The 24,353-nt window shown below is 47.7% G+C and overlaps 2 protein-coding genes and 1 pseudogene across 2 annotated transcripts; 1 reads left to right on the forward strand and 2 right to left on the reverse strand.

Moving 5' to 3' along the window:
- Positions 1-5,123: 5,123 nt before the first annotated feature.
- LOC130016019 (GTPase IMAP family member 1-like) lies at positions 5,124-8,890 on the reverse strand. Its single transcript, XM_056106777.1, has 3 exons — positions 8,792-8,890; positions 7,380-7,428; positions 5,124-6,471 (listed from the first exon to the last, which is right to left on the reverse strand). The coding sequence occupies exons 2-3, from the start codon at positions 7,420-7,422 to the stop codon at positions 5,600-5,602; spliced, it is 915 nt and encodes a 304-aa protein (XP_055962752.1). The 5' UTR covers positions 7,423-7,428; positions 8,792-8,890; the 3' UTR covers positions 5,124-5,599.
- A 5,937-nt stretch (positions 8,891-14,827) lies between these two features.
- LOC130016032 (GTPase IMAP family member 2-like) lies at positions 14,828-15,718 on the reverse strand (annotated as a pseudogene).
- Positions 15,719-17,830: 2,112 nt separating this feature from the next.
- On the forward strand, positions 17,831-24,248 carry LOC130016020 (GTPase IMAP family member 6-like). The gene is made up of 3 exons (XM_056106778.1): positions 17,831-18,052; positions 21,283-21,367; positions 22,626-24,248. The coding sequence occupies exons 2-3, from the start codon at positions 21,283-21,285 to the stop codon at positions 23,414-23,416; spliced, it is 876 nt and encodes a 291-aa protein (XP_055962753.1). The 5' UTR covers positions 17,831-18,052; the 3' UTR covers positions 23,417-24,248.
- The last annotated feature ends 105 nt before the right edge of the window (positions 24,249-24,353 follow it).

Genomic DNA, 24,353 nt, shown 5'->3' on the forward strand with positions numbered 1-24,353 from the left:
CTGAATTTCTGTGGTTTCTGTTGTAATGACCCCCTTTTCATTTCTGATTCGGTTTATTAGGGTTTTCTCTCTCCCTTTCTTTGTGAGTTTTGCTAGAGGCTTATCGATCTTGTTAATTTTCTCGAAGAACCAGCTCTTGGTTTCATTGATCTTTCGGATTGTTTTTTGGGTTTCCATCTCGTTAATCTCTGCTCTGAGTTTTATTATTTCCTTTCTCCTGTTCGGGTTGTGCTCCTTTTTTTGGTCCTTCTCCAAGCTCTTAAGCTGTGAGGTTAGGTTACTTATGTGTGCTCGCTCCTCCTTCCTGAGGAATGCTTGTAGAGATATAAACTTTCCTCTTAACACAGCCTTTGCTGTGTCCCATAAGTTTTGGTAACTCGTGTTCTCATTTTCATTCGTTTCTAGGAATCTTTTGATTTCCTCTTTGATTTCCTGTCTAATCCACTCGTTGTTCAATAGTGCACTGTTTAATTTCCAGGTGTTTGATTTAGTTTTCTGTTTTTGTGTGTGATTTACTTCTAATTTCAGAGCATTATGGTCTGAGAAGATTGTTGATACAATCTCTACCTTCTTAATTTTATGGAGGCATGTTTTGTGGCTCAGCATGTGGTCTATCTTGGAGAATGTTCCATGTACGCTTGAGAAGAATGTGTATTCAGCTTTTTGTGGATGAAGTGTCCTGTATATATCTACTAAGTCCCTTTCTTCCATTGTTTCCCTCAAATGAAGTATGTCCTTGCTAAGCTTGAGTCTGGTTGATCTATCAAGAGGTGACAAAGCAGTGTTGAAGTCTCCCACTAGTATTGTGCTGCTATTGATGTCTTTTTCCAAATCTATGAGTAGTTGTTTTAAGTACTTTGCTGGTCTCTCATTAGGTGCATATACATTTATTATTGTAAGTTCTTCCTGTTGTACAGATCCTCTGATCAATAAGAAATGGCCTTCATTGTCTCTTATGACCTTCCTCACTCTGAAATCGATGTGGTCTGATATAAGGATGGCTACCCCAGCTTTTTTATGGGAGCTGTTTGCCTGTAGGATTGTTTTCCAGCCTTTGACTCTGAGTCTGTGTTTGCTTTGACTATTTTCTTAATCTTTTTAACACGAAGAAATAGCATCTGGAAAGCCATATTGCAGATGGTATTATATGGTGTGAGGTAAAGTAAAGTAAAAAGTAAGGGCCCTCCCGTTGATCATTGATTTGCTCGAGCGGGCCCAGTAACATCTCCATTGGAGACTTTGTTGTTACTGTGTTTGGCATATCGAATACGTCACGGGTGGCTTGCCAGGCTCTGCCGTGCGGGCAAGATACTCTCGGTAGCTTGCCGGGCTCTCCAAGAGGGGCAGAGGAATCAAACTCGGGTTGGCCATGTTGGCTGCGTGCAAGGCAAACGCCCTACCTCTGTGCTATCGCTCCAGCCCTGTGGTGTGGTGTGAGGTATGTGTTAGGATTTGTCTTTTTGTGATTTCTCCCCTTTCATTCTGATTCAATTGATTCAGGCATGTTTCTCTTCTTTTTCGTCATGGGTCTAGCCAAGTGTTTATCTATCTTGTTTATTCTTTTGAAGAACCAGCTCCTGGTTTCATTGACTTTTTTGTATTGTTTTCCTGGTTGCTCTATCATGTATTTCTGTAAGCGGTAGGGTGTTTGCTTTGCACGCAGCCAACATGGCTGACCCGAGTTCAATTCCTCCGCCCCTCTCGGAGAGTCCGGCAAGCTACCGAGAGTATCTCGCCCGCACGGCAGAGCCTGGCAAGCCGCCCGTGATGTGTTCGATATGCCAAACACAGTAACAACAAAATTTCCATGGAGACGTTACTGGACCCGCTCAAGCAAATCGATGAACAATGGGAGAGCCTTTACTTACATATGTATTTCTGCTCTGGTTTTTAATTTATTTCTCTATTAATTTTGGAATTCATTTGTTAACCCTTCTCTAGATGTTTACAACTTGTGCTTAAAAATTTTATTTGAGCTTTTTGGTTCTTTCTGAGTCAAGGCCTATATATCTATACATTTCCATCTTAGTATTGCTTTTTCTGTGTCATATGGGTTTTGTTCATTTATTTTATTTTAATTAATTAATTAATTAATTTGTATTGTGGCCATACCTGGCGGTGCTCAGGGCTTACTTCTGGTTCTGCACTCAGGGATCATTTCTGGACATCTTTGGCAGATCATATGGAGTGTCACGGATCAAACTCACATTAGTTACATGCAAGGCAAGCTCCCTACATGCTGTAATGTTGCCTCAGACCCTAATTAAATTCTCTAGGTTGGGTGCTGTTTTGCCTGGTACAATATAGCAGTCCCAGATATTTATTTGTCTACCATTGTTTTGTATGAATGTTTTCCATCCTTTCACTTGGAGACTGTATTTATCCTGTGAACCCAGGTGTGATTCCTGTAAGCAGCAAATAATTGAGAGAAATCACAACAGACTCCTGAGAAATTCCAAATGTTGCCATAGGTTACTATGAACAATTTTCTCCCAAAACTGAATGAGAAGGAGATAGAAAATCTGAACAGGCCAATTAAAACAAGGAAATTGAAAATATAATAAAAAATGTTCCCCAAAACTGAAGCCCTGGTCCAGATGGGTCCACTGGTGATTTCTGTTCCACTGTTAAGAAGTTTTACTACTTCAAGGAAATTACTCCATGGCTTTGAGGCCAGCCGCACACCCTAGGGGAAAAGGCAGCTCAGATAGAGACGGGAGCACCAAATAAACGGTGTTGGGAGGTTCCTCTCAGGATGGGACATGTGTGATGAGAGTAGACTCTAGACCGAACATGATTGCTTCTCAATGTCTCTTTTGTGAACCACAGCACTTAAAAGGAGAGAGATAACAAAAGGGAATGCCCTGCCACAGAGGTAGGGTGGAATGGAGGGTTTGGGGGAGTGGGAGGGATACTGGGATCAGTGGTGGTAGAGAATGGGCTTTGGTGGCGGGAGTGGTATTTGATCATTGTATAACTGAAACCCAAGCACAAAACTTTTTAAGTCTACAACTGTACCTCATGGTGTTTCACTAATAAAAATTTAAGGAAAAAAATTAGTTTTACTACTTCTACTTCACAAACTCTTGCAAAATATTGAAGAAATAGGAATCCTTTCTAACAGCTTCTACAAAGCTAGCATCACACCAATTCTCAAATCAGATCAAAATTGTATTAAAAAATTTCAGATCAATTTTCTGGAAGAACACTTGTGTATTTTCTAATGGGAGGCAGCACTCTATCTCTCTTGAGGCCGGTGTTTGGTAGTCTCTGCTTTTCCCTTCCTGGGGAGGCTGACCGCGATGGGTAGGCAAAGGAAGGAATGAGGTATTAATTGCAATTTATTCCAATCTCCTCTCCATTCTCCTCTGATTACCCTTCTGCTTCTCTCTCTGGAGCCCCCTCCGATCTTATGGTCTCAGTTTATATAGCAATCACGTAGGGTGGTGATACAAAGATGGGTTGAACATTAACAAATCAACAAAGATAGGCAAGGCTCCTCCAGGAGATTAACTCAAGGACAAAATCTCATCTAAGGAGATTACTCCATATTATTAGGAGATCTGCTCAAGGGTTGTTTCCCATCCACGGCGTGTTGCTTCCTTCTTTCCTCAGCTAGTAAACCACTTAAATAGTTGTAGTAAATTTACTTCTAATATTTCTAGCAATGTCATTTTGTATAAGCACAGAAAGAGATATATCAAGCTTAAAGTTTGGTTCTTCTTGGGGACATCTCACTATATATTCCAGACCACAGTCCTCAGACCAGTTTAGTCTTCCTAACCCCAGCAGGATCCTTATTCAGTTACCTCTTTTGGGTCATGACAGAGTTTGTTCATGACTTATGGCTGAGTATTGTGGCGTTTTGGTCTGGCCCATTTCAATGCCAGGGTAGCTCATAGCTTGCCCTGGGTCCATTCAGTCCCTCATTGGGATCCTGCTTTTGGGGTGCTAAGCAACTAAGGGCATCTGAGGCTTAAGTCAAGAGAGCAGATGTCTAGGAGTGAATATTATTTGGAGTCAATTAACTCCCAAGTTACAAAAGCATAATGTTAACTGTCTTCCCGTGTTCATACAAAAAGGACAATGCTTTAAAGTAAACTATGCAAAAGATGGGAAAAGCAATATTTAATTTACAAGTTCAGTGTGCTAAGAAGGATCTGATCTTACAAGTTACCAGAATCTGATTAGGGACAAAGGGTGATTAACTGGTTGAGGAGGAGAGCACAGGAAAAGTTTACAGATAAACACAGAGGAATGGGAGTGACTCAGGAGCACTATAATGAGTATAACCTGATAAACATAAGCCCCCTGTGGCAAGGGAGAAAGGAGAAATCAATGGTATCCTACAAATACTGATTCAGCAACAAGATCTTAGTAAACCAATGCCAGCAACATATCAAGAGAATACACCACAATCAAATGGGATTCATCTCAGCAATATAAGGATGGCTCAACACATGCACATCAATTAATATGATAAATTGTATCCATGGGCTGGAGTGATAGCACAGGGGGTAGGGCATTTGCCTTGCATGCAGCCAACATGGCCGACCTGAGTTCGATTCCTCTGCCCCTCTCAGAGAGCCCGGCAAGCTACCGAGAGTATCATGCCCACACGGCAAAGCCTGGCAAGCTATCCGTGACGTATTCGATATGCCAAATATGGTAACAAGTCTCACAATGTTACTGGGCCCGCTCGAGCAAATCAATGAATGAAGGGAGGACAGTGACAGTGACAGTGATATTGTATCCATATACTCCAAGGAAGGTTAAAAAAATCTTAAGATCTTATCAGTCAGTACAGGTAAAGCTTGACAGAATTCAACACCCACTCATGATTAAAACTTTCAACAAACTAGGGATAGAAGGAAGCACCCTTAGGATAGTAATGGCCACTATAACAACCCAGTCCATATTATTCACAGTGTTGATAAGTGGGAAACACTCCCTCTGAGGCGCAAGGCAAGAGTGTCCATTGTTTCCACTTTTATTCAATAAAGTGTTCAATGTCCTATCAACAGCAATCAGGCTGGATAAAGAAGCCAAAGGGATCCAAATTGGAAAAAAGGTCAAATTATCACCATTTGCAGATAACATTATAACATACATAGAAGACCGCAAGAAGCTCACTAAAAAACCTGTTAGAAACAATAAACCAGTACAACAAAGTAGAAGGCTGTATTGTCAGTACACAAACATTTATGGCATCTTTATATACAAATAAAGAAATAGCAGAGGTGGAGATAAAAGGACTACAGCATTCCAAACAGTGTCCGAAATCATTCACAATGAAAGAAAGAACCAACGTTCCTCTTCAACCAATCAACGCAACTAAAGATGTGAAGGACCTTTACTATAAAAACACAAGCCATTTTATATTTCTCTCAGAGAAGAGAAATGCATCAGTACTAAGACATTTCGAAGGTGTTTTAACATTGGACAGCTTTATTGTACAAGTGTGTATCTAAGGTCAAAAGTGACACCTGAGGCTGAAAAGTTCAGACTGCTGCTCTCGGTAGTGCCGGACACGCTCTGATCCATCTCCTGCTCCGGGTTACGGTTCCTTCGTGGCCGGCTCCCGCGCTGTGCATCGGCTCTAAGAGTCCCTGAGATGCTCCCGAGTGCCCCGGTACCCCTGCAGCAGGTAGAGCAGAAGGGCGCCCCCCAGCAGTAGGGCCAGGCTCATCCATGGGTGGCTGCTCGGCACCCGGCTCCAGGCGCACAGCCAGGCCAGCAGCCCGCTCCGCTTTCGGGGCTGGTGCATGCGCGTGGCCAGACTCGCCGCCACCCTGCGCAGCTGGTCCTGGGTGCTGCCCAAACCCGGGGTCTGCGCCTGCACGAAGGGCCCGCCTGTGTAGGGGTCGCCGCCCTGGTCCCTGACCAGTTGCTCCACCTGTGCCATCAGCTCGGCCACCTGCGCCTCCCGCTGGCCGCCCGTGGCCCGGTTGTTGAAGGCGCACATGCGGTGCCCGCACTTGGCCACCAGCTCGCGCAGCGCGCGGTTGTCCCCGTCTCGCACGTACTCCCGCAGGGACCCCCCTGCCAGGTCCTCCCCGCGCGTGAAGACCACGATGGTGCGCTCCAGCACGCTGTCCCCGAACGCGGCCTTCAGGGCGTTCACGGCCAGTTGGTCCTGGTGGGTGAAGCGGCCCAGCTGGGTCACCAGTAGCAGGACGTGGGGCCCCGGCGCCGAGAGCAGGACGCAGCGGCCCCACTCCCACCACCGCGGGTCCGAGTCGGTGATGTCGGAGCTTAAAAGGTCCGGCGTGTCCAGGACCTCCACGTGCCACCGGCCCCACCTGCACGTCCCCACGGTGCAGGCTGTGGTCACGGGCGTGGCGCTGAGCCGGGACGGGAAGCAGTCCCGGCCCAGGATGCTGTTCCCTGTGGCGCTCTTCCCGGTTCCAGATTTCCCGACCAGGAGGAGCCTCAGTTTGGGCTCCTGCTGGGACTGCCCGGCCTCGGGATCTAGGGGACAGACAAACTATTAGTTCACATCCCCCCTTCTGGGCCAAGCTGCCTCCCCCAGACCCTTTGAACCCCGAACCAGGGCCTGCACCTTTCGTTTTCACACCGAAATTCTCTGGAGTCACTTTGGGCTCCTGTGTCATCACCTTTTCCCATCTTTGCCTTGGCCCCTGTAACTGCTGGCGAAACTTTACTGTTCCAGAACATTCCTCTTCTGACAATACTTGCAGAGCTGCTCCTTATCGGACATCTGTGGCCTCTGCAATTCTCCCAGGTGACCCCACTACCACCCCCCAAGTGGAAGGACTGTGGGTCTGGGGTCCCAGACACCCCAATTCCAATCACAGCTGCTGTCCCTGTGGGCAGCCCCAGGCTGTTCTCTGGTAGCTGAGTGGTCCTTTCCGTGCCAGCCCTCTGAGCTTCAGGCTCCAACCTTGGGAAGTTCTCTGTCTAACTGTTAAGTCTCTTCTAGAAAAATGGGTTTGTTTTTTTGAGTTGGACGAGAGATTCAGATGAGATCAGCTCTCCCCTGAGCCCCTCACCCAGCCTCCTCCCCTTAAACCTGCTGCCTAACCAGATGCTGAATTGTCCCATCACCTCGTTCTTCATCTCCTGCTGCCAAAAAAATCGTGTCTCTGCAGTGCATGATCTGGTGCCTTTATCCCAACCGGGCTGTGGATTTATTATCTGCATTTTGCATTTTTTTTTTTTGCGGGGAGGGGTCACAGGGCTAGCCCAGGATCACAGACCCTCACAGCTGGGCGGGCCAGTGTGCAGCTGAAACAAGCCCTCAGGACTCCAGCTGGTTTCCCCTGTTTGTTGTGTCTCTGTTGGGTTCTGAATTGCCCTTCCCCCTTTTCCCCAGGCCCACCCCAGGGACACATATATGTGCAGTGACATGTGCTTACCATAAACATTTTCTTCATCCCTTGCCATCCTCCGACCTCCCATGCCCACCTGCAAGAGTCCAAATCCAGTGTGTTAGTTTGTTCATTCACGCATGCATGTATTTTTATGAGAGTAAAATCACCTGCACTGTGGCAGGCAAAGTCCGTAAAAAGAGTAACATTGCCATGAAAAAAAAAGTCCTGGGGCCACATTCTCCGAAGATCTATATTTAGGGATGAACACTGGATTCTGTCATATACTTTATTGACAATTTTACTTCCACTCCAGAGGTTCGTGTTTCTGTATCCGGTCCCCTGTCATCTTTCTAAGATTGGACCTGAGAGTTTTTTTTGTGTTGGTCATTTTGTGATAGTTATTTTTTGTTCTTAGAAATCTACAAACTGCAATGACTGAGTTGAAAGAAACACACACCCAGGAACATTACAGCAAAGAAGTCGTTAGCTGAAGCCAGTGATTCCTGCCACAGTGGAAGGAGATTGTGGGCTCCAGGGACCACAGGCCTCGTGGGGACTCACAGTCATTCCCCACGTGCTTTGGGAGGGGGTGTGTGAACTATTTTAAAATATTTTTTAAGAGGGGAGGGAAGCCCCAGGTGCATTATCTTATTCCTCTTATGTGTAGGTAGGAAACGAAGAACCCTACATTTGGAATATTCAGAACTCAACATTCATGTTACCCAGTGCCTTCAAATATTGCTCTTTTCCAGAACTACTTGACTGTTTCTTTTTAAAGTACACACTTTGGGAACCATTGTCAGAGATTATGATTCATTTGTGATAAAAACCAATTCACAAAACTGTAAACATGAGGAACCCTTCGTTGCAGGGTTGAAAATCGAGAGAGTCCCTGTCAGTGGGGTGAGTGGTGACGTTTGGGTTGGGGAGAAGCCACGTAAGGGAAAGGGGGTGTTGAATAATTTCTAACCTCAGATGTCCCTTGAGATGGCCCTGGAGTGTCCAGGAAGGACAGAGAGAAGCGTGGGGGGGTACATTCGTCCTCATCTCAATGGCCACATCTCAGCTTGCTCTGCCCTTGGACCAGCTATGGGTCCAGAGGAGTGTCTTGCCTTTCCTGGCTATGCAGCTTGACAGTGTTTCCTGCCTTTCACAGTCTAACTGTCCCGAGATGTTGTTCTGGCACACATTTCTCTTACAGTGCTCAGGGAGTGTAACTAAGGCAGCCTTTGCTCCTAAGCAAGAGCCTTGTCTTCTAGGCTGGAGAGTTGCACTTTCCATTACCTATGAGCTAGATCCATTGGAAAGTGAGAACAGGCTTAAGACTCTGGAAGCCTGGTCTGGGTTGCTGGGATGTTGTTGTGTGGTGCCTGGCGAATGCAGGTGCTCTGGCAGAAACACTCCAGGACCTCTTTCCTTCTGACTGCTAGCAGAACCCTCTCCCTTCTTTGACTCACCTTCCTGGGACAGGTGCTGAGGCTGCTTGGAGAAGTCCCTGACCCGCTGCTATGTCCTGGGCAGTGAGAACAGCAGGCTGGTGCCTTCCAGCAGAGAGGAAGTCTGTTTGCTCTCAGACCGCAGGGCTCAGGAAGTCCAGGGGAGGGCGGGTGAAAACTTAAAGAGACACACACTCTACACTGAGATGTGGTTTGCAGGGTTTCTCCTACAAATATCCCCTCCTGCTGTGACTTAGGAGATGTGTGGACCAGCGTGGCCCCTGATATCAAATATCTTGCTGTGGGTCAGCCACTGCCCTTGCATGTGGCCGACTGGGTTTGATGTCCTGCATTCCATATGATCCTCTGAGCACCACCAGGAGCAATTCCTGAGTGCTGAGCAAGGTTGGGTGTGGCCCACAAACAGAACAAAACAAAAATATCTTGCTGTACCTGAGGAAGAGACAGAGATTTTCATCCCTGAGACCTGACCCTGTTCTAGAAATTGTTACTGGTGTAATTTTTCAATTATCCTGCTCTAGATAGGGATTTTATCACTCCACCCCCATAAAAAATGGTCCAGAGAAACTTCGGCCCAGTCCTAAGAATTTGATTCAATTGTCAACAGTCACTCATTGATTGGACATGCCTATGATCATTCCACCCTCGTGCAATGCCACCGTGACTCTAGCGTGAAAGAAGATTCTGGAAGAAGAGAGCCATCTGAGAAAGGAAGTCTCTAGCTTGGGGAGAATATTAGAGCTTGTGGCATGTTGGGTGTGAATACTTTACCCAGTCTCAGGTTCACCTCAGTACAGACCTAGTTTTGCTGCTGGGATGGTACCCTCAATTCTAATTACTCTCTCTTCTCTCAAGAGAATGATGAGAGCAAGCCTAGAAAGTGAGCCAATGTCAAGTGGTGAACGGGTTACCAAAGGCTGGGCCCTGGGCCTTTTCATGCCACCAACCAGCTACATGACCTACCTAACTGAGGAAACTTCTTAAATTGGACTGTCCCTGGAGGAACTAAGATCTGAGCTTTTTGTATTTTATGTCCAGGCTCTAACTTTTCAGCCTTTTCTTGCCAACATATTTTTTCTTTGTTTTTAAGGTAGGAAAAGTTTCGGTTTCCTTTTCTTCATCTGTTTCTGGGAACAGAGTCTTTTGAATGGCTGACACTCCTGCTGTTTCCATTTCCACTTCAGTGGGAAAGGTAATGACAATTAATTTAATTATTGATTAGTTTAATGTGAAGACATGGTCCCCATAGCATGGCCAAGAACTGTCTCTGAACAAAGTAGGTGTATCTCCCTCAAAATAAAAATAAATAATATTTGGGGCTGGAGCAATAGCATAGTGGGTAGGACGTTTGCCTTGCACTTGGCCAACCAGAATTCAAATCCCAGCAACCCATATGGTTCCCCAAGCACCGCCAGGAGTATTTCCTGAGTGCAGAGCCAGGAGTAATCCCTGTGCATCGCCGAGTGTCACCCAAAAAGGAAAAAGAAAAAAAGAAGGAAATTTACCAAGGCAAAATAATAATGACATGCGCTTTTTATTTATGGACGTGCAGAGAGTAATGGAAGGGTAGAGAGTAAGTGGAATGTATTTGTAAGTTTACTATATTTTACTAGATGCCTTGAACTCTTACTTCAAGTTAAGAGTACTAATGTATCACTGTCATCCCGTTCTTCATTGATTCACTTGAGCGGGCACCAGTAACGTCTCCATTCATCCCAGCCCTGAGATTTTAGCAGCCTTTTCTTACTCATCTTTCCCAACACTTCCATAAGGAGCCTCTTTCAGGGTCAGAGGAATGAGACCTGTTATTGTTACTGTTTTTAGCATATCAAATACACCATGGGTAGCTTGCCAGGCTCTGCCTGTGGGTGGGATACTCTTGGTAGCTTGCTGGACTCTTCATATATATGTATATATATATATATATATATATATGTGTGTGTGTGTGTGTGTGTGTGTGTGTGTGTATTTCCCTATATGATTTGTTGCCTACTGTATGGGGGCATATATATCACTGTCCTCCCGTTGTTCATTGATTTGCTTGAGCGGACAACAGTAACGTGCCCATTGTGAGACTTGTTGTTAATGTTTTTGGCATATTGAATACGTCAAGGGTAGCTTTCCAGGCTTTGCCATGTGGGTGGGATGCTCTCCGTAGCTTTCCAGGCTTGATGAGAGAGGCAGAGGAATTGAATGTGGAGCATGGCGGTGATTTGTGACCTTGGACTCCAGACTCAATGGGACCTGGAAACAGAGATCCTTTGCCTGCTTCCTTCAATCTCTGGTGACCCAGGGATCACACCCATAAGACCCACTCTGCTGGTGCCAGATAAACACCTCGTTGGTATTTTTCGCGGCCACATGACACATCATAAGACACTTCCTATCCAGTTTTCATAACTACTGCACCATATTTGTTGGGGTTCAAATATGGTGTGAACTATGGGAACACCTGTAAGGGCGATTAGAAGCTGCCCTAAAAGCCTCCATCCTTATTGGAGAGCCTGGCAAGCTATCGAGAGTATTCTGCTGGAATGGCAGAGCCTGGCGAGCTATCCATGGCATATTTGATATGCCAAAAACAGTAAAAACAATGGACCTCATTCCCCTGACCCTGAAGGAGCCCCCAAAATGGCAGCATTAAGAAGGAACAACACGGAGAGGCTGATAAAATCTCAGGGCCGAACTGGGTTGTAAAAACAAAGAAGGACTAAAATGACTGTACTTTCAACGCACGTACGTGGGCATTGGAAGCATCCATCAAGAACCTGACGGTGCAAGCACAGAAGATCAATTATGCTTGAATAGATGTGGCTCACTGCCGGCAGTTTCTGTCTTCGTTGTCTACGCACCAACATCCAATTATGATGAAGGAGAAATTGAGAAGTTTTACATGGAGCTGGAGAAGTCCTATAAAGAAGACCACATCTTCTACAAGATCATTGTCAGTGATTTTAATGCCAAGATAGGACTGAGAAGATCATCCAAAGAACTCCACATCGGGACCCATGGCTAAGAATGGAATGAACAGGGTGAGAGACTGTCTGAATTCACCATGACGACCAAAACTATCCACGGTAACTCACAGTTCCAGAAGGAGAATCTAAATGTTGGATATGGGAGTCTCCTGGTGGACAGTTCCACAACAAAATTGATCAGATCATATTCAATTGACGATTTTGTCTGACCAATTTTGCAAGAGTTCAAGATGCGCTCTGTCTAACTTTCATCGATTTAAAGAAGGCCTTTGATTCTGTTAAGATTGAAGCAGTCATCGAAGCCCTGCCAAACAGGGTGTTCAAACTCAGAACATCAGGATCGTCCGTGAGCTGTATTATGGATTCACCACCAGGATCTCACCATTCTACAAGGAAGTGATCATCGAAATAAAGAGAAGGGTTTGACAGGGTGATACCATTTCACCAAAACTCTTCAGTGCCACCCTTGAGAAAGTCATGTGATGACTGGAATGGGAAGAAATGGGAGTGAAGATAGATGGTCGGAAACCACGCCACCTCCGCTTCACTGATGACACTATTCTAATAACACCAAATATTAGTCAAGTGACACAAATGCTGGCCGACTTCGAGCATGAGTATGGAAAGGTTAGACTGCAGCTGAATCTCATGAAGACAATGTTCATGAAAAACGAATGACTCCCTGATGTTCCATTTGCTCTGAACGGAATGGACATCTCAGAATGCAGCAGCTATGTGTACCTGGATCGAGAATGCAACATAAGGAACGACTTGGCACCAGAACTGTGCAGGAGGAAGAGAGTGGCGAGGAATGCCTTCAAGAGTATTGAAGAAGTTGTTAAGAGGATGAAGAACTTCCAGCTCTAGGCACAGGTTTTCGACTCCACCATTCTTCCTGCACTAATATATGCCTCAGAGACCAGAGCCCTACGAAAACAGGACGACAACGCTATTCGGATCACCCAAAGAGGAATTGAAAGAGCTATGCGTGGAGTATCACGCTTCACTCAAGTGAGAGGAGGAATCCAGAGTTCTGACCTCTGTCGACAATTGAAGATCAGGGACACTGCCTCGTTTGCCAAGGTGTCGAAAATCAGATGAGTTGGACATTTAATGAGATTTAGAGACGACTACTAGACTAGAGCCGTTATCAACTGGATTCCACAGGATGTCAAATGAACACCTGGCTGCCCACTTACGAGATGGTCGGACTTCTTTGTCAAGACCCTGAACAAACGGTTTGGTGCTCTTCGTGTTCCTGGAGCGAACAGACATCACGGGGCTACATTAGCCTGTGACAGGATTGAACGGAGATGTTACTGGCGCACGCTTGAGCAAATCCACGAACAACGGGATGACAAGTGACAAGTGATATATGCCTCTCAGAGAGCCTGGAAAGCGTACTAATGCTAATGGCATATTATTACTAATGGCAATAATATATCTATGGTACAGCATATGTTTCAGTCCCAAGAACAATGGAGAAAGATCAGAACAGTTTTGAATATCTGTTTATTTTGTAATATTAGTTGCACAGGAGGATTTTAACTGAATACAGAAGTTTTAAAATCAACTTTCCCAACAACACAAGGTTGACTTGCTTGATCTCAGAATTTATATTTTCATTTGTCTTTCGGTCAACTCATTCATTCATTCATTCATTCATCATCCTGTTAGTCGTCGATTGCCTCGAGCAGGCCCCGGTAACATCTCTTTCATCCTAGCCCTGAGATTATATTCAAGGCTCTTAAGGAGAATGAGACCCATCATTGTTACTGGTATTTGGCATATTTGGTACGCCATGGGGAGTTTGCCAGACTCTGCCGTGTGGGCAGGCTACATTGGGTAGCCTGCCAGTTTGTCCAAAGTAGGAATGAGATAATAAGATGTCATAAAAAGATATCCTGATAAGATGTTGCGTGGCCGCGAATGGAATTTGGAGGATCTGGGTGGAGGATGCTCAACCCCAATCCGAGTAGGCTTGGAGATCTCGGCCCCCCCGGAACCCACGTGGCTTTGTCCCTCTGCCAGTACCTTCATGTGTGTGGAGAGTGGTCTCAGCATGGTGGTGGCTGGTCCTGGAGGTCTTCGGCTGCCGGAGCCCTGGTCGGGGCAGGGAGGAAAGCTCAACCCGCTCCCCTGCAAGGGGCCTCGGTGAGGAACAGCCAGGCGTGGGGGCAGGAGACTGCACTGCTCTCGTCTGGAAGCTGGATTTTATAGTCACCTGGACCCCTGGCGCCGTGTAATCTAATCAACGGCCAAGACTCAGAGACTATAAAATCCAGCTCCCGGACGAGACCAGTGCAGTCTCTTGCCCCCGCGCCTGGCTGTTCCTCGCCGGGGCCCCTTGGAGGGGAGCGGGTTGTGCTTTCCTCCCCGCCCCGACCAGGGCTCCGGCAGCCGAAGACCTCCAGGACCAGCCACCACCATGCTGAGACCACTCTCCACACACATGAAGGTACTGGCAGAAGGACAAAGTCATGCGGGTTCCGGGGCCGAGATCTCCAAGCCTACTCGGATTGGAGTCGAGCATCCTCCACCCAGATCCTCCAAATTCCAGTAGGTGGGGGTCACACCCACCACCTTGGGTCCACTCACATTTCTTAATTATTCTTTGTGGATCTAAAACTCCAATTTTAGTCCCATATTCCTTTTACGGTGATTGTTTGCTTCCCTAGTGACTAATTAATCATAATTGTTTACTTGATGATTATTTGTATCTTTGTAATTTATGGTGATTCAATAAAGAAGTCATACTTTTAGGGATTTTATTATTGTTTTGTAAATTTAACATAAATTTTATTGCTATTTTATTACATTCAATAGAAATTATATTTTAAAGATAAAAAAGAGAACTTAGGAGCATGTAACTGTTAGAGATATATAAATGAGAAGAATTTTGTTTATAGTTTTCAAAAGGTTCTTATACTATATAAAAAGCATTGCCTTTTAAATAATTTATCTACTAACAAAATTAGTATATTAATATTGAACGTTCTATAGCATCTCACAATTGATGGACATCAGGCACTGTGATTCATTCACTATAGGACAATGACTAAATAATTACTGATCTAAAGCTATGATCTGGGACACTCGCATGTCCAGTGGTATTTCTCAAAATTATCATTAATTTTTTGGGTATAATTAACAGGAAGCTACAGAACCAAGAGCACATAGCAAAGAATAACAGAGAGGAAGTGGGCACACTTTGGAGATTCCACAGAACATAATTAGGAATTTCCCAAACAAATGAAGGAAAAATAAAAGACACACTAGCATTTTGGTCGAACTCTTCCTAGGCACTTGGCGGCAACTGTGGTTGAGTGGCATCGCCAAGTCTCCATGGACTTTCTCAGATACCCTTTGAAATCCTGCAACCTTTCCTCTGCTCTGACCATACAGGTCCACATTCTGATCCTATTCCCAGGTTGTACAGTGGATTGATGCAGTAGTTAGAGCCTTTCTCCATCACCAGGCCTTGGATCACGGCCATCAACTCCTTTATTTGCTCATCCTGATCGCCCCCTTTGGCACAGTTGTTGAAGGCACAGACTCATCCCCTGCACACTGCCACCAGTTCCTGGAGGGCTTGGTTATCTGTGCTGTGGATGTACTCTTCAAGGTCTTCCTTGTTTGTGAAGAGATTAATGGTGTGTGCCAGGGTTTCCTCTCCGAAAATCTCCTTCACTCTCTGCATGACCTTCTGGTCCTGGGTGGTGAACTGACTGAGCTGCATCACTAGGATCAAAACACAGGGTCCTGGTGTAGAAAGCCAGTAGCACCTCTGCACCTCTTTGTTCAGGGTGTCTGAGTGACGCTCCTCAGAAAATATATCCGGTGTGTCCACAACGAGCATGTCAGTCTCTTCCCACTTGCCCTGACTTTCATTGCATGACTTCGTGATGCCCTGGGCCCCCAGCCTGGCCTCAAATGCAAGGGTCAACATTCAGAAATGGCTCCACCAGAATTCAAGAACAATAGTTTACTAACTGCCATGTTATTATTTATTATTTTGAATAATAAATTTATTATTTTATTTCAAAAGGGCAGAGAATCATTTAATTACTCAGACAATGAGAGGAATGGAAGAAAAGCAGGATGACTTCTAAGAATTAATGGTGTTAAGCCATTTACAGAAAAATTAAGGGATTTACCGAATAATTTAAAAGAAAGCATTGGAACATATAGGCCTCTGGGACAATTCTCTTGAATGATCCATAAGTAGCCACTTGAATACAAGAAGAGAAAATTAGAATGATTAGGCTAAGTTGTACAGGAATTTTGAAGCTGGTTAACATTTTAAAAATGATCTTCTAAATGTCACATGAACATATGAATTATTTTCAGTATCTTCTTCCAGTGGAGGGAGGTAAGATGGCACCGATGCCCCCTGTACCCCTCACGATCTCCCGAACCCGGCTCACCATCTTTCCTTAGACAGTGCCTGGCTCAGCATGCTAGGCATGGAAGTCTACGCGTGATCCCTGCTAGAACTGTACACGTGGTTCCTGCTAGAAATAGCCGCTGTTTTGCAAGATTCGGACAGAATGACGTTGGTGGGGCATGGTAACACCGCAGTGGCGTCCGCAGCGTCACCGCCTGCCCCAACCAGGCCGAGTTGCAGCGCTATCCAGCCATGGCAGCAGTGCACGCAGCGGCTCATTCACTACAAGGCGATGTCCGTCAACCACCGAGTGACTTGGGACCCGGCACAGGTGTTCGACCTGGCACAGACTCCGTGATGGGGTCCTGCTCTGCTAGCTGCTCAACAACCTCCAGGCGCACTCCATCCACCTCAAGGAGATCAGCCTGAGGCCGCTGATGTCCCAGGTGATGCCCAGAGACACATGCAGGTGCATGATTGTCAGTGTACAGATGGTTAAAACAAGCCAGTCAACAAAAAGCTTGCATTTGGTAAACTGGGAGAAGCATACTGAAAGTAGACTATAGACCAAACATGATTGCCACTCAATGCCACTTTTGCAAACCACAACACCCAAAAGGAGAGAGAGAGAGAGAACAAAAGGGAATGCCCTGCCACAGAGGCGGGGTGGGATGGGGGGGATGGGGGATTGGAGGGATACTGGGACCGGTGGTGGTGGAAAATGGGCACTGGTGAAGGGATGGGTACTTGGTCATTGTATAGCTGGAACCCAAGCACAAAAATTTGTAAGTCTACAACTGTACCTCATGGTGTTTCACTAATAAAAATTAAAAAAAATTAGAGGTCGCCCCAAAAGCTTCTGTCCTAATCAGAGAGCCTGGCAAGCTACTGAAGGTATCCCGCCCACAGGGCAGATCCTGGCAAGGTACCTGTGGTGTATTTGATATACCAAAAGAGTAACAATAACGCATCTCATTCCCCTGACCCTGAAAGAGCCTTCAATACGGCAGAATTGGGAAGGAGGAGAGGAGAGGCTGCTAAAAATCAGGGCTATGGTGAATGGAGACATTACTGGTGCCTGCTCGAGCAAGTCGATGAACAACGGGATGGCAGTGCTGCAGTGCTATCTTCTTCCAACAGACCTATTTAAGTCAAAGAAGTTGGATGGAATGACAGAGTCCTGGAAACATACTTTTGAGGATGCGGAGGGCTCTTTTCCCCTTAGCGTGCTACTCAGCTACTGCTCCCTCAACGGCAGTGTCTTGTAGACGTATATTCTCGACTTTCTCTTTGCCTTTACCTTCTCATTCAAGTGGAAATATTTGGGAACTATGACAGCTCTAAGTTTTATCGCATGAGTGATCGAGGGTCCAAGCTTCAGAAAGAATATTTCAGCCCTCCTGAGAGAAAATATTAAAGGGAAGGAGGATTCAGGGGAAGAAAACTAGGTCTTTGCTTTCCTTAAACAGAGGCACTGGTAAGTGCAGGAGGGAAAGATTCTCCCACAAGGGACATTTCAAAAAAAAAAAAAACTTGTGAGTTCTTATTTGGAGGGAAAAAAAAGAACATTTTGCATTTCTGTATTTCCTGTTTTGGAGACTGAAGGGCAGGCACAATGTGAAAGCAGGTCTGGACGCAGGCACGCCTCTGCAGGCTCCTACCGCCACTTCCTGCTTTTCTCTGTCATGACGGGCGGTTTGTGACCAAGATTTTGTGTCTCATATCACTGGAAAATATAGACGACATCTTCATAGACCTGAGATATTTTAAGCTGCTGCTGCTTCTCTTCACGTTTCCCCCAAAGACAGTCTGAAGCTCTGAGAGGAGAGAGAAGGAATTCACAGGGGAGACAGAGCAGAGAGCAGAGTTGGGCTTCCTGCTCTGGCCCGCAGGGCGGTAAGTGGCCAGCCGAGTGGGGGTGGTGGTGGCCGTGTGCAGTGGGTGCCTTTGAGTCTGTGTGGGTTGTGTTTGGAGTAAGCCTGTGTAAGTGCGTGTCGTGTATATGTTTGCATATGTTGTCGGCTGTGTTTGTGAGGGTATGTTTGTGAGTGTTGCTGCTTGTTTTGTCTGTGTGCCACTGGGTTAATAGGGAGACCTGTGACTCATGGTGGGGAAACATTGTCCCTTCTGCTTCTTCCTCAACATCTCTGGTTACTGTGGGGCAGAGACCCTGCTGTCACTGTCATTATTTGGTGGGGGTGGGGGGAGGGTTTGAGGGTTTGGTTGTACCCAGTGGTGCTCAGGGGCTTATTCTTGGCTCTGCACTCAGGGATTTCTCCTGGACCTTCTCAGGAAATCGTATGGGGTTCTGGGGACTGAACCAGAGTCAGCTGCATGCAAGGCAAACGCCTTCCTGCTGTTCTCTCTTTCCAGTTTTCATCACTGTCATTCTTGAGAAACACTCAAAGGCAGAGGGCAGCCACCCTTGGTCAGTGTTGGAGAAAAACTACAGAGTGCAGTTCTGGTGAGGTGCCATGCATGGCTCTTCTAGGAGAGGGAGAGGGGACGGTGCAGGGGGTCTAAATTTTCCCTCCGGGTCCTATTGCCTCTGATCCTGGAACCTCTGCCCTACTGTTCAGCCACTCTTCCCCTTTACCAAGGAAGGAGGATTCCTTGGTAAAGTGAAGTGTCAGTTTCCACCAAGGACAGAGGAAGCCAAAGACAAAGGGACCAAGGGAAGGGAAGCCAAGGACCAAAGGGACCATGCAGTTAGCAGAGATCATTCCAGAAGCCCTCTGATAGGAATATGCTAGGTCCTTACTAGGGGGGAGTCTGGGTCTGGGTGAGGCTTTTACCCAAGCTGGTCAGTTCCTACTCATGGGCAGCCACCAGCTCACTGGACTGAGTCCATCCCTGCCTGCAAGTAGGGCTGACATGACTGACTCAGCCAGTAGATGCGACAGGAGCCACGCTGAGTCTCACAGGTCTCACCTGGGTCATGGGGGAGGATTGAGGTGGCTGCCAGGTCAATGGTGGCCAGTGACTGAGGCCATCTCTCCAGGTCCCCAAGCCCAGAACCTTACTAGGAGCCCTTCTGACTTTGATGTGTCCCTGGTACTATATGCTCAGGAGACATCACATAGTTGCCTGTCCACTCCCGCAGAAAATGTCTAGCAAGGACAGCATAAGGGGCCCCTGCAATGGGGGTGATGCCAGTCCCTGGGCATACTCTCATTAGGAGGGGACAGGAGTTCCTGACTGAGGTGATGTGGACCTGCTGCGCTCTAAAGTGTCACAAGATGAGGCCTGGGTGAAAGTACAGTGAGTAGGGCATTTGCCTTGCACACGACCGACCAGGGTTCAATTTCCAGCATCCCCTATGGTCCCCTAAGCAGCACCAGGAGTAATTCCTGAGCGCATGATCCAGGAGTAACACCTGTGCATCGCCGGGTGTGACCCAAGCGAATAAATAAATAAATAAATAGTCACAAGATACATCGGGATCATACAGGGAACAGGCAAAGTGCATTACTGGGCACTGCCCTCACCTGTGAGGACACTGAGTCCAGGCAGAGAGACCGCTCTGAGGAACCATTGTGTGGGTAAACACCGAGGCCTCTGAGGACTAAGCAAGACCCTGCTCAGCCTGTGACTCGCCTGGGCTCTGACCTCCTCCTCCCACTCCCCAGCCACCCGTCTGTAGTCACGCCACAGGCCTTCCCCACAGGCCCAGGCAGGCCTGTCTCTGTGGCCTAAGATCCCAGAGTCTCCAGCCCTCACTGAGCTCCCAGTGCTGCTGCTCAGACAGTCTTGCCCTGCTCTGGGCCCTGTTCCTCTCCCTCACACGACAGTCAGGGCCCTTTCTGCTCAAGGCTGCCCTTTCCTCAGGCATGAGTGACTGCGCCTTCTACATGAAATCTCCTCAGATCCCAGTGTAGACCACAGGACAGGGAGGAGTAGGGAGCAGGGAGAGAGATTAGGGCCCCTGAGGGCAGAAAAGGTCTCAGATCCTCCACCCTTCCCTGCTCTAAAGTAAACTATGCAAAAGGACATAAGGAAAGGAGAAAAGCAATATTTCACTTCACAAAATCAAATCACAAATCATCCTGTTATTCGTCGAATGCCTCGAGCAGACCCCAGTAACGTCTCCTTCATCCTAGCTGTGAGATTATATTCAAGGCTCTTTAGGAGAATGAGACCCATCAGTGTTACTGGTATTTGGCATATTGGGTACGCCACAGGGAGTTTGCCAGACTCTGCCATGTGGGCAGGCTACATTCGATAGACTGACTGCCAGTTTGTCCAAAGTAGGAATGAAATAATAAGATGTCATAATAAGATGTCGCGTGGTTCCGGGAGCTGGTTTTTATAGTCTCTGAGTCTTGTCCGCTGATGGGATTACACGGCACCAGGGGGCCAGTTGGTGGGTGTGACCCCCGCCTACTGGAATTTGGAGGATCTGGGTGGAGGATGCTCGGCCCCGATCCGAGTAGGCTTGGAGATCTCGGTCCCGGAACCCACGTGGCTTTGTCCCTCTGCCAGTACCTTCATGTGTGTGGAGAGTGGTCTCAGCATGGTGGTGGCTGGTCCTAGAGGTCTTCTGCTGCCGGAGCCCTGGTTGGGGCGGGGAGGAAAGCTCAACCCGCTCCCCTCCAAGGGACCTGTGTGTGGGTTCAACTCTCATGGGCCCAACTCTGCCACTCACCTGAGGAGACAGATGCAGGTTCTTGGAGACCTGTTCCCTGGGAGAGTATATTTGTGAATTATGAGGTATTGGAACACACATAATTATTTCACTGCGTAAAACTCACATTTCCTGACTTGAACAATGGAAAGTATTTATTATTTATTTATTTATTTGTAATATTTCACTTACAAATACAAAATCAGAGAATTCAACCCTTGACTTTTAATCACATGTACTGCTTAGGGGAAACGAGTGACTAACAGGTAGAGAAAGCAGAGCACAGAGAAGTTAAAGATGAATACTAAGGAAATGGGAATGCTTTGGGAGCATGTGATGGGTGTTACTCAGTAAACCTAAACTCCTTGTTGTGGAGGAGAAAGCAGAAACCAATGTGATTCTGCCATAGTGAAGCAGACCCAGTCCTTCTGTAAGAGACAGTCGGGTGCCTCTTCAGTCTTGGTGGAAGCAAGAGGACATGGAACTGTGCTTTTCTTTCTAGATGGAGGAGGAAGAATCTGAGTGGATCCTTCCCCAGACCCGAGCTGGAGTGCAGTCTCAGGATCCTAATGCAGACCTGCAGGCAGGTAAAACAACTGTCCCAGCAGATGCTGCCTTAGGACATGCACAGACTGGAACTGCAGTTCAGGTGGAGTTCGCAGAGGCAGAGGACTCAACAGACACAGAGACTGACTCCTCGGGGCTGCTAAGGAGGGTGTTCGGGGTGGGGTCTGTCCTCACCCCGGAAGTGACAGAATCTCCTGGTGAGTTCTCGCCAGGATGAGGGCCTGACCCCTGGGAGACAATCACTTCCCTTCCCCTGAGACCCTACAGTGGGTTTGGACCAGCCCTCAGGCCATGGTCGCAGAGCCTCCGGGATAAGCAGGCGGTGCTGGCCTCCACCTCAGATCCAGCCCCTCTCCTGAGGCTTCTCCCCAAGAGACATTGACCTGTGTGTGGGTTCAACTCTCATGGGCCCAACTCTGCCACTTACCTGGGGAGACAGATGCAGGTGCCTGGAGACCTATTCATTTCCTGTCTGGGAGAGTATATTTGTGAATTATGAGGTATTGGAACACACATGATTATTTCACTGCATAAAACTCACATTTCCTGACCTGAACAATGGAAAACATTTAAGTAAAATATGTAATCTCATAGAAAAAAGTTGCCAATACAAGTCTGACAATTTTTGTACATAAAGGTATACATTATGAAATAGAAAAATTTCTAAATTTTTGAATTATGAGCTCACTTGGGGCTGGAGCGATAGCACAGCGGGTAGGGCGTTTGCCTTGCGAGTGGCCAACATGGCCGACCCGAGTTCGATTCCTCCGCCCCTCTCGGAGAGCCCGGCAAGCTACCGAGAGTATCGCCCGCATGGCAAAGCCTGGCAAGCTACCCATGATATATTCTATATACCAAACACAGTAGCAACAAGTCTCAAATTGGAGACGTTACTGGGCCCGCTCGAGAAAATCGATGAACAACGGGAGGACAGTGACAGTGACAGTGAGCTCGCTTGACAGTGGTGAGTCTAAAGTTGCGATGAGCACTGGCTGTGGGATGCCCAGAGGGATCTCAGCCAGTGCCCAGCTTTGTAGTAACTCAGAGCACAGAGAGCACCTTTCACTTCCCCAGAGAAAGCCGCACGCCCTCCACTTAAGCACACATGCACCTGCCCGCACACACAAAGACCACCGGCCCAGATCACACATCTGTTCAGAAATGCCAAGAGGTACTGGCGGGGTGCTGTCTGAGAGGCAAGTGGGCAGGGAATCTCCCTGCAGGTCCCCGCAGGTGGATGGCATCTAAGCCCTAGCCCTCTGCTTCCCTCAAATCTAGGTGTGCTGGAGAGCCAGGAGACCCCCCAGAAGCTCAGGCTGATGTTGGTGGGCAAGAGTGGAAGTGGGAAGAGCGCCACCGGCAACAGCATCCTGGGCCGGACCCTGTTCGAGTCCAGACTCAGCGCGGCACCTGTGACACGGGCCTTCCAGATAGGGATGAGGGAGTGGGCCGGGAAGCAGCTGGAGGTGATGGACACCCCCGATCTCCTGTGTCCCTTGGCCCTTCCCGCGGAGTCTGCCCAGCTCATGTACCAGGCGGTCACCTTGTCCTCCCCAGGGCCCCACGCAGTGCTGCTGGTGACCCAGTTGGGTCGCTTCACAGAGCAGGATCGCCAGGCGGCCCTGCGCCTCCAGCAGCTCTTCGGGGCGGGTGTGCTGGCACATACCATCCTGGTGTTCACCCGCAGGGAGGACCTGGCTGGGGATTCCCTGGACGAGTATCTGCGAGGCTCCGGCAACCAGGACCTGACCAGGCTGGATGCGCTGTGCGCGCGGCGCCACTGTGGATTCAACAACAGGGCGCAGGGGCGTGAGCGGGAGGACCAGCTCCAGGCGCTCATGGAGCAGGTGGAGGTTGTGCTGTGGGAGAACGAGAACGGGTGCTACAGCAACAGCGCCTACCAGTACTGGCAGGAGAGGCCCCGCGGGGAAGGGCCAGCGAGGCCAGCGGTCCCGGAGCAAGGCTCCCAGGAGGAGCTGGAGGAGGAGGCTTGGATAGAGGAGCTGTGCAGGGTCCAGAGAGAATCTGAGCAATCCCACAAACGTGTCCTAGGGAGAGCGCTCCTTTGAGGGAAGGCTGGTCTGTAACTGGGCACAGCTGTTTCCCGCCAGCCTCCTGCAGCCTGAGTCAGCTTCTAGACTTGCTCTCTCTATTCCCACGGAGCACTCACCCACCCAGTCTCAGGGCACGGAGTCTGCTGTGGTTGGGGGCTGCAGCTTCCTTCTTTCCAGCTCACATCCCAGAGCACGTGGGTCCTCTCTCCTTGGGGTCCCTCACATACAGCCTGGCATCTCGTTGACATTCTCCTTCTTGAGATGATTCTCTTTGCCCTCAAAGAATCAAAGCTTTGGTCAGACTGTGCCTCATTCTTCCATTGTGACCACCCAGAGCATCACGGCTACTGGAATTTCTCCTCCAGTGTTGATGATGTATGTCAGAGTGGGGAGAAGAACAGGGGACTTCATATTCCTTGGGTTACACCTTCTTCAGAAATGATGTTGGCAGATTAACTCTTAGAACTTTTGGTGACCTGAGTGTGGTGATTTAAAATATAGCAAACACTCGCGTGAGATGTGGGGAGATGCATGTTGCTGGGCAGAGAGATTCAACCCAGGGATTCAACCCAGGAGTCAACCCAAGGGACATTTTCTGCACCCACTCTTAAAGGAGAACATAAATGAACAGATAATGAATTCCACGGCAAGGTTTAGGTTTTGCTCCATGGCTTGGAGGCCAGCTACACATGCTATGGGGAAAGAGATCTCAGAGAAGGGAGCACCAAATAAAGGGTGTTGGGAGGATCTTCCCAGGATGGGAGAAGCATGCTGAAAGAAGACTATAGACCAAACATGATTGCCACTCAATGTCTCTTTTGAAAACCACAAGACCCAAAAGGAGAGAGAGAACAAAAGGGTATGCCCTGCCACAGAGGCAGGGTGGGATTGGGGGGATGAGGGGAGGGAGGGATACTGGGATCCGTGGTGTTGGGAAATAGGCACTGGTGGA

The sequence above is a fragment of the Sorex fumeus genome, unplaced genomic scaffold (assembly GCF_029834395.1).
Source record: "Sorex fumeus unplaced genomic scaffold, SorFum_2.1 ptg000143l, whole genome shotgun sequence".
Lineage (NCBI taxonomy): Eukaryota > Metazoa > Chordata > Mammalia > Eulipotyphla > Soricidae > Sorex > Sorex fumeus.

What these genes read in the sequence shown, in the direction of transcription:
- LOC130016019 (XM_056106777.1), bottom strand. Translation starts at nt 7,422, where the DNA reads ATGGGAGGTCGGAGGATGGCAAGGGATGAAGAAAATGTTTATG. An exon ending in GGATGAAGAAAATGTTTATG is followed by an intron (nt 6,472 to 7,379) that starts GTAAGCACATGT and finishes TCTGTCCCCTAG; the next exon opens with ATCCCGAGGCCGGGCAGTCC.
- LOC130016020 (XM_056106778.1), top strand. Translation starts at nt 21,283, where the DNA reads ATGGAGGAGGAAGAATCTGAGTGGATCCTTCCCCAGACCCGAGCTGGA. An exon ending in TAATGCAGACCTGCAGGCAG is followed by an intron (nt 21,368 to 22,625) that starts GTAAAACAACTG and finishes CCTCAAATCTAG; the next exon opens with GTGTGCTGGAGAGCCAGGAG.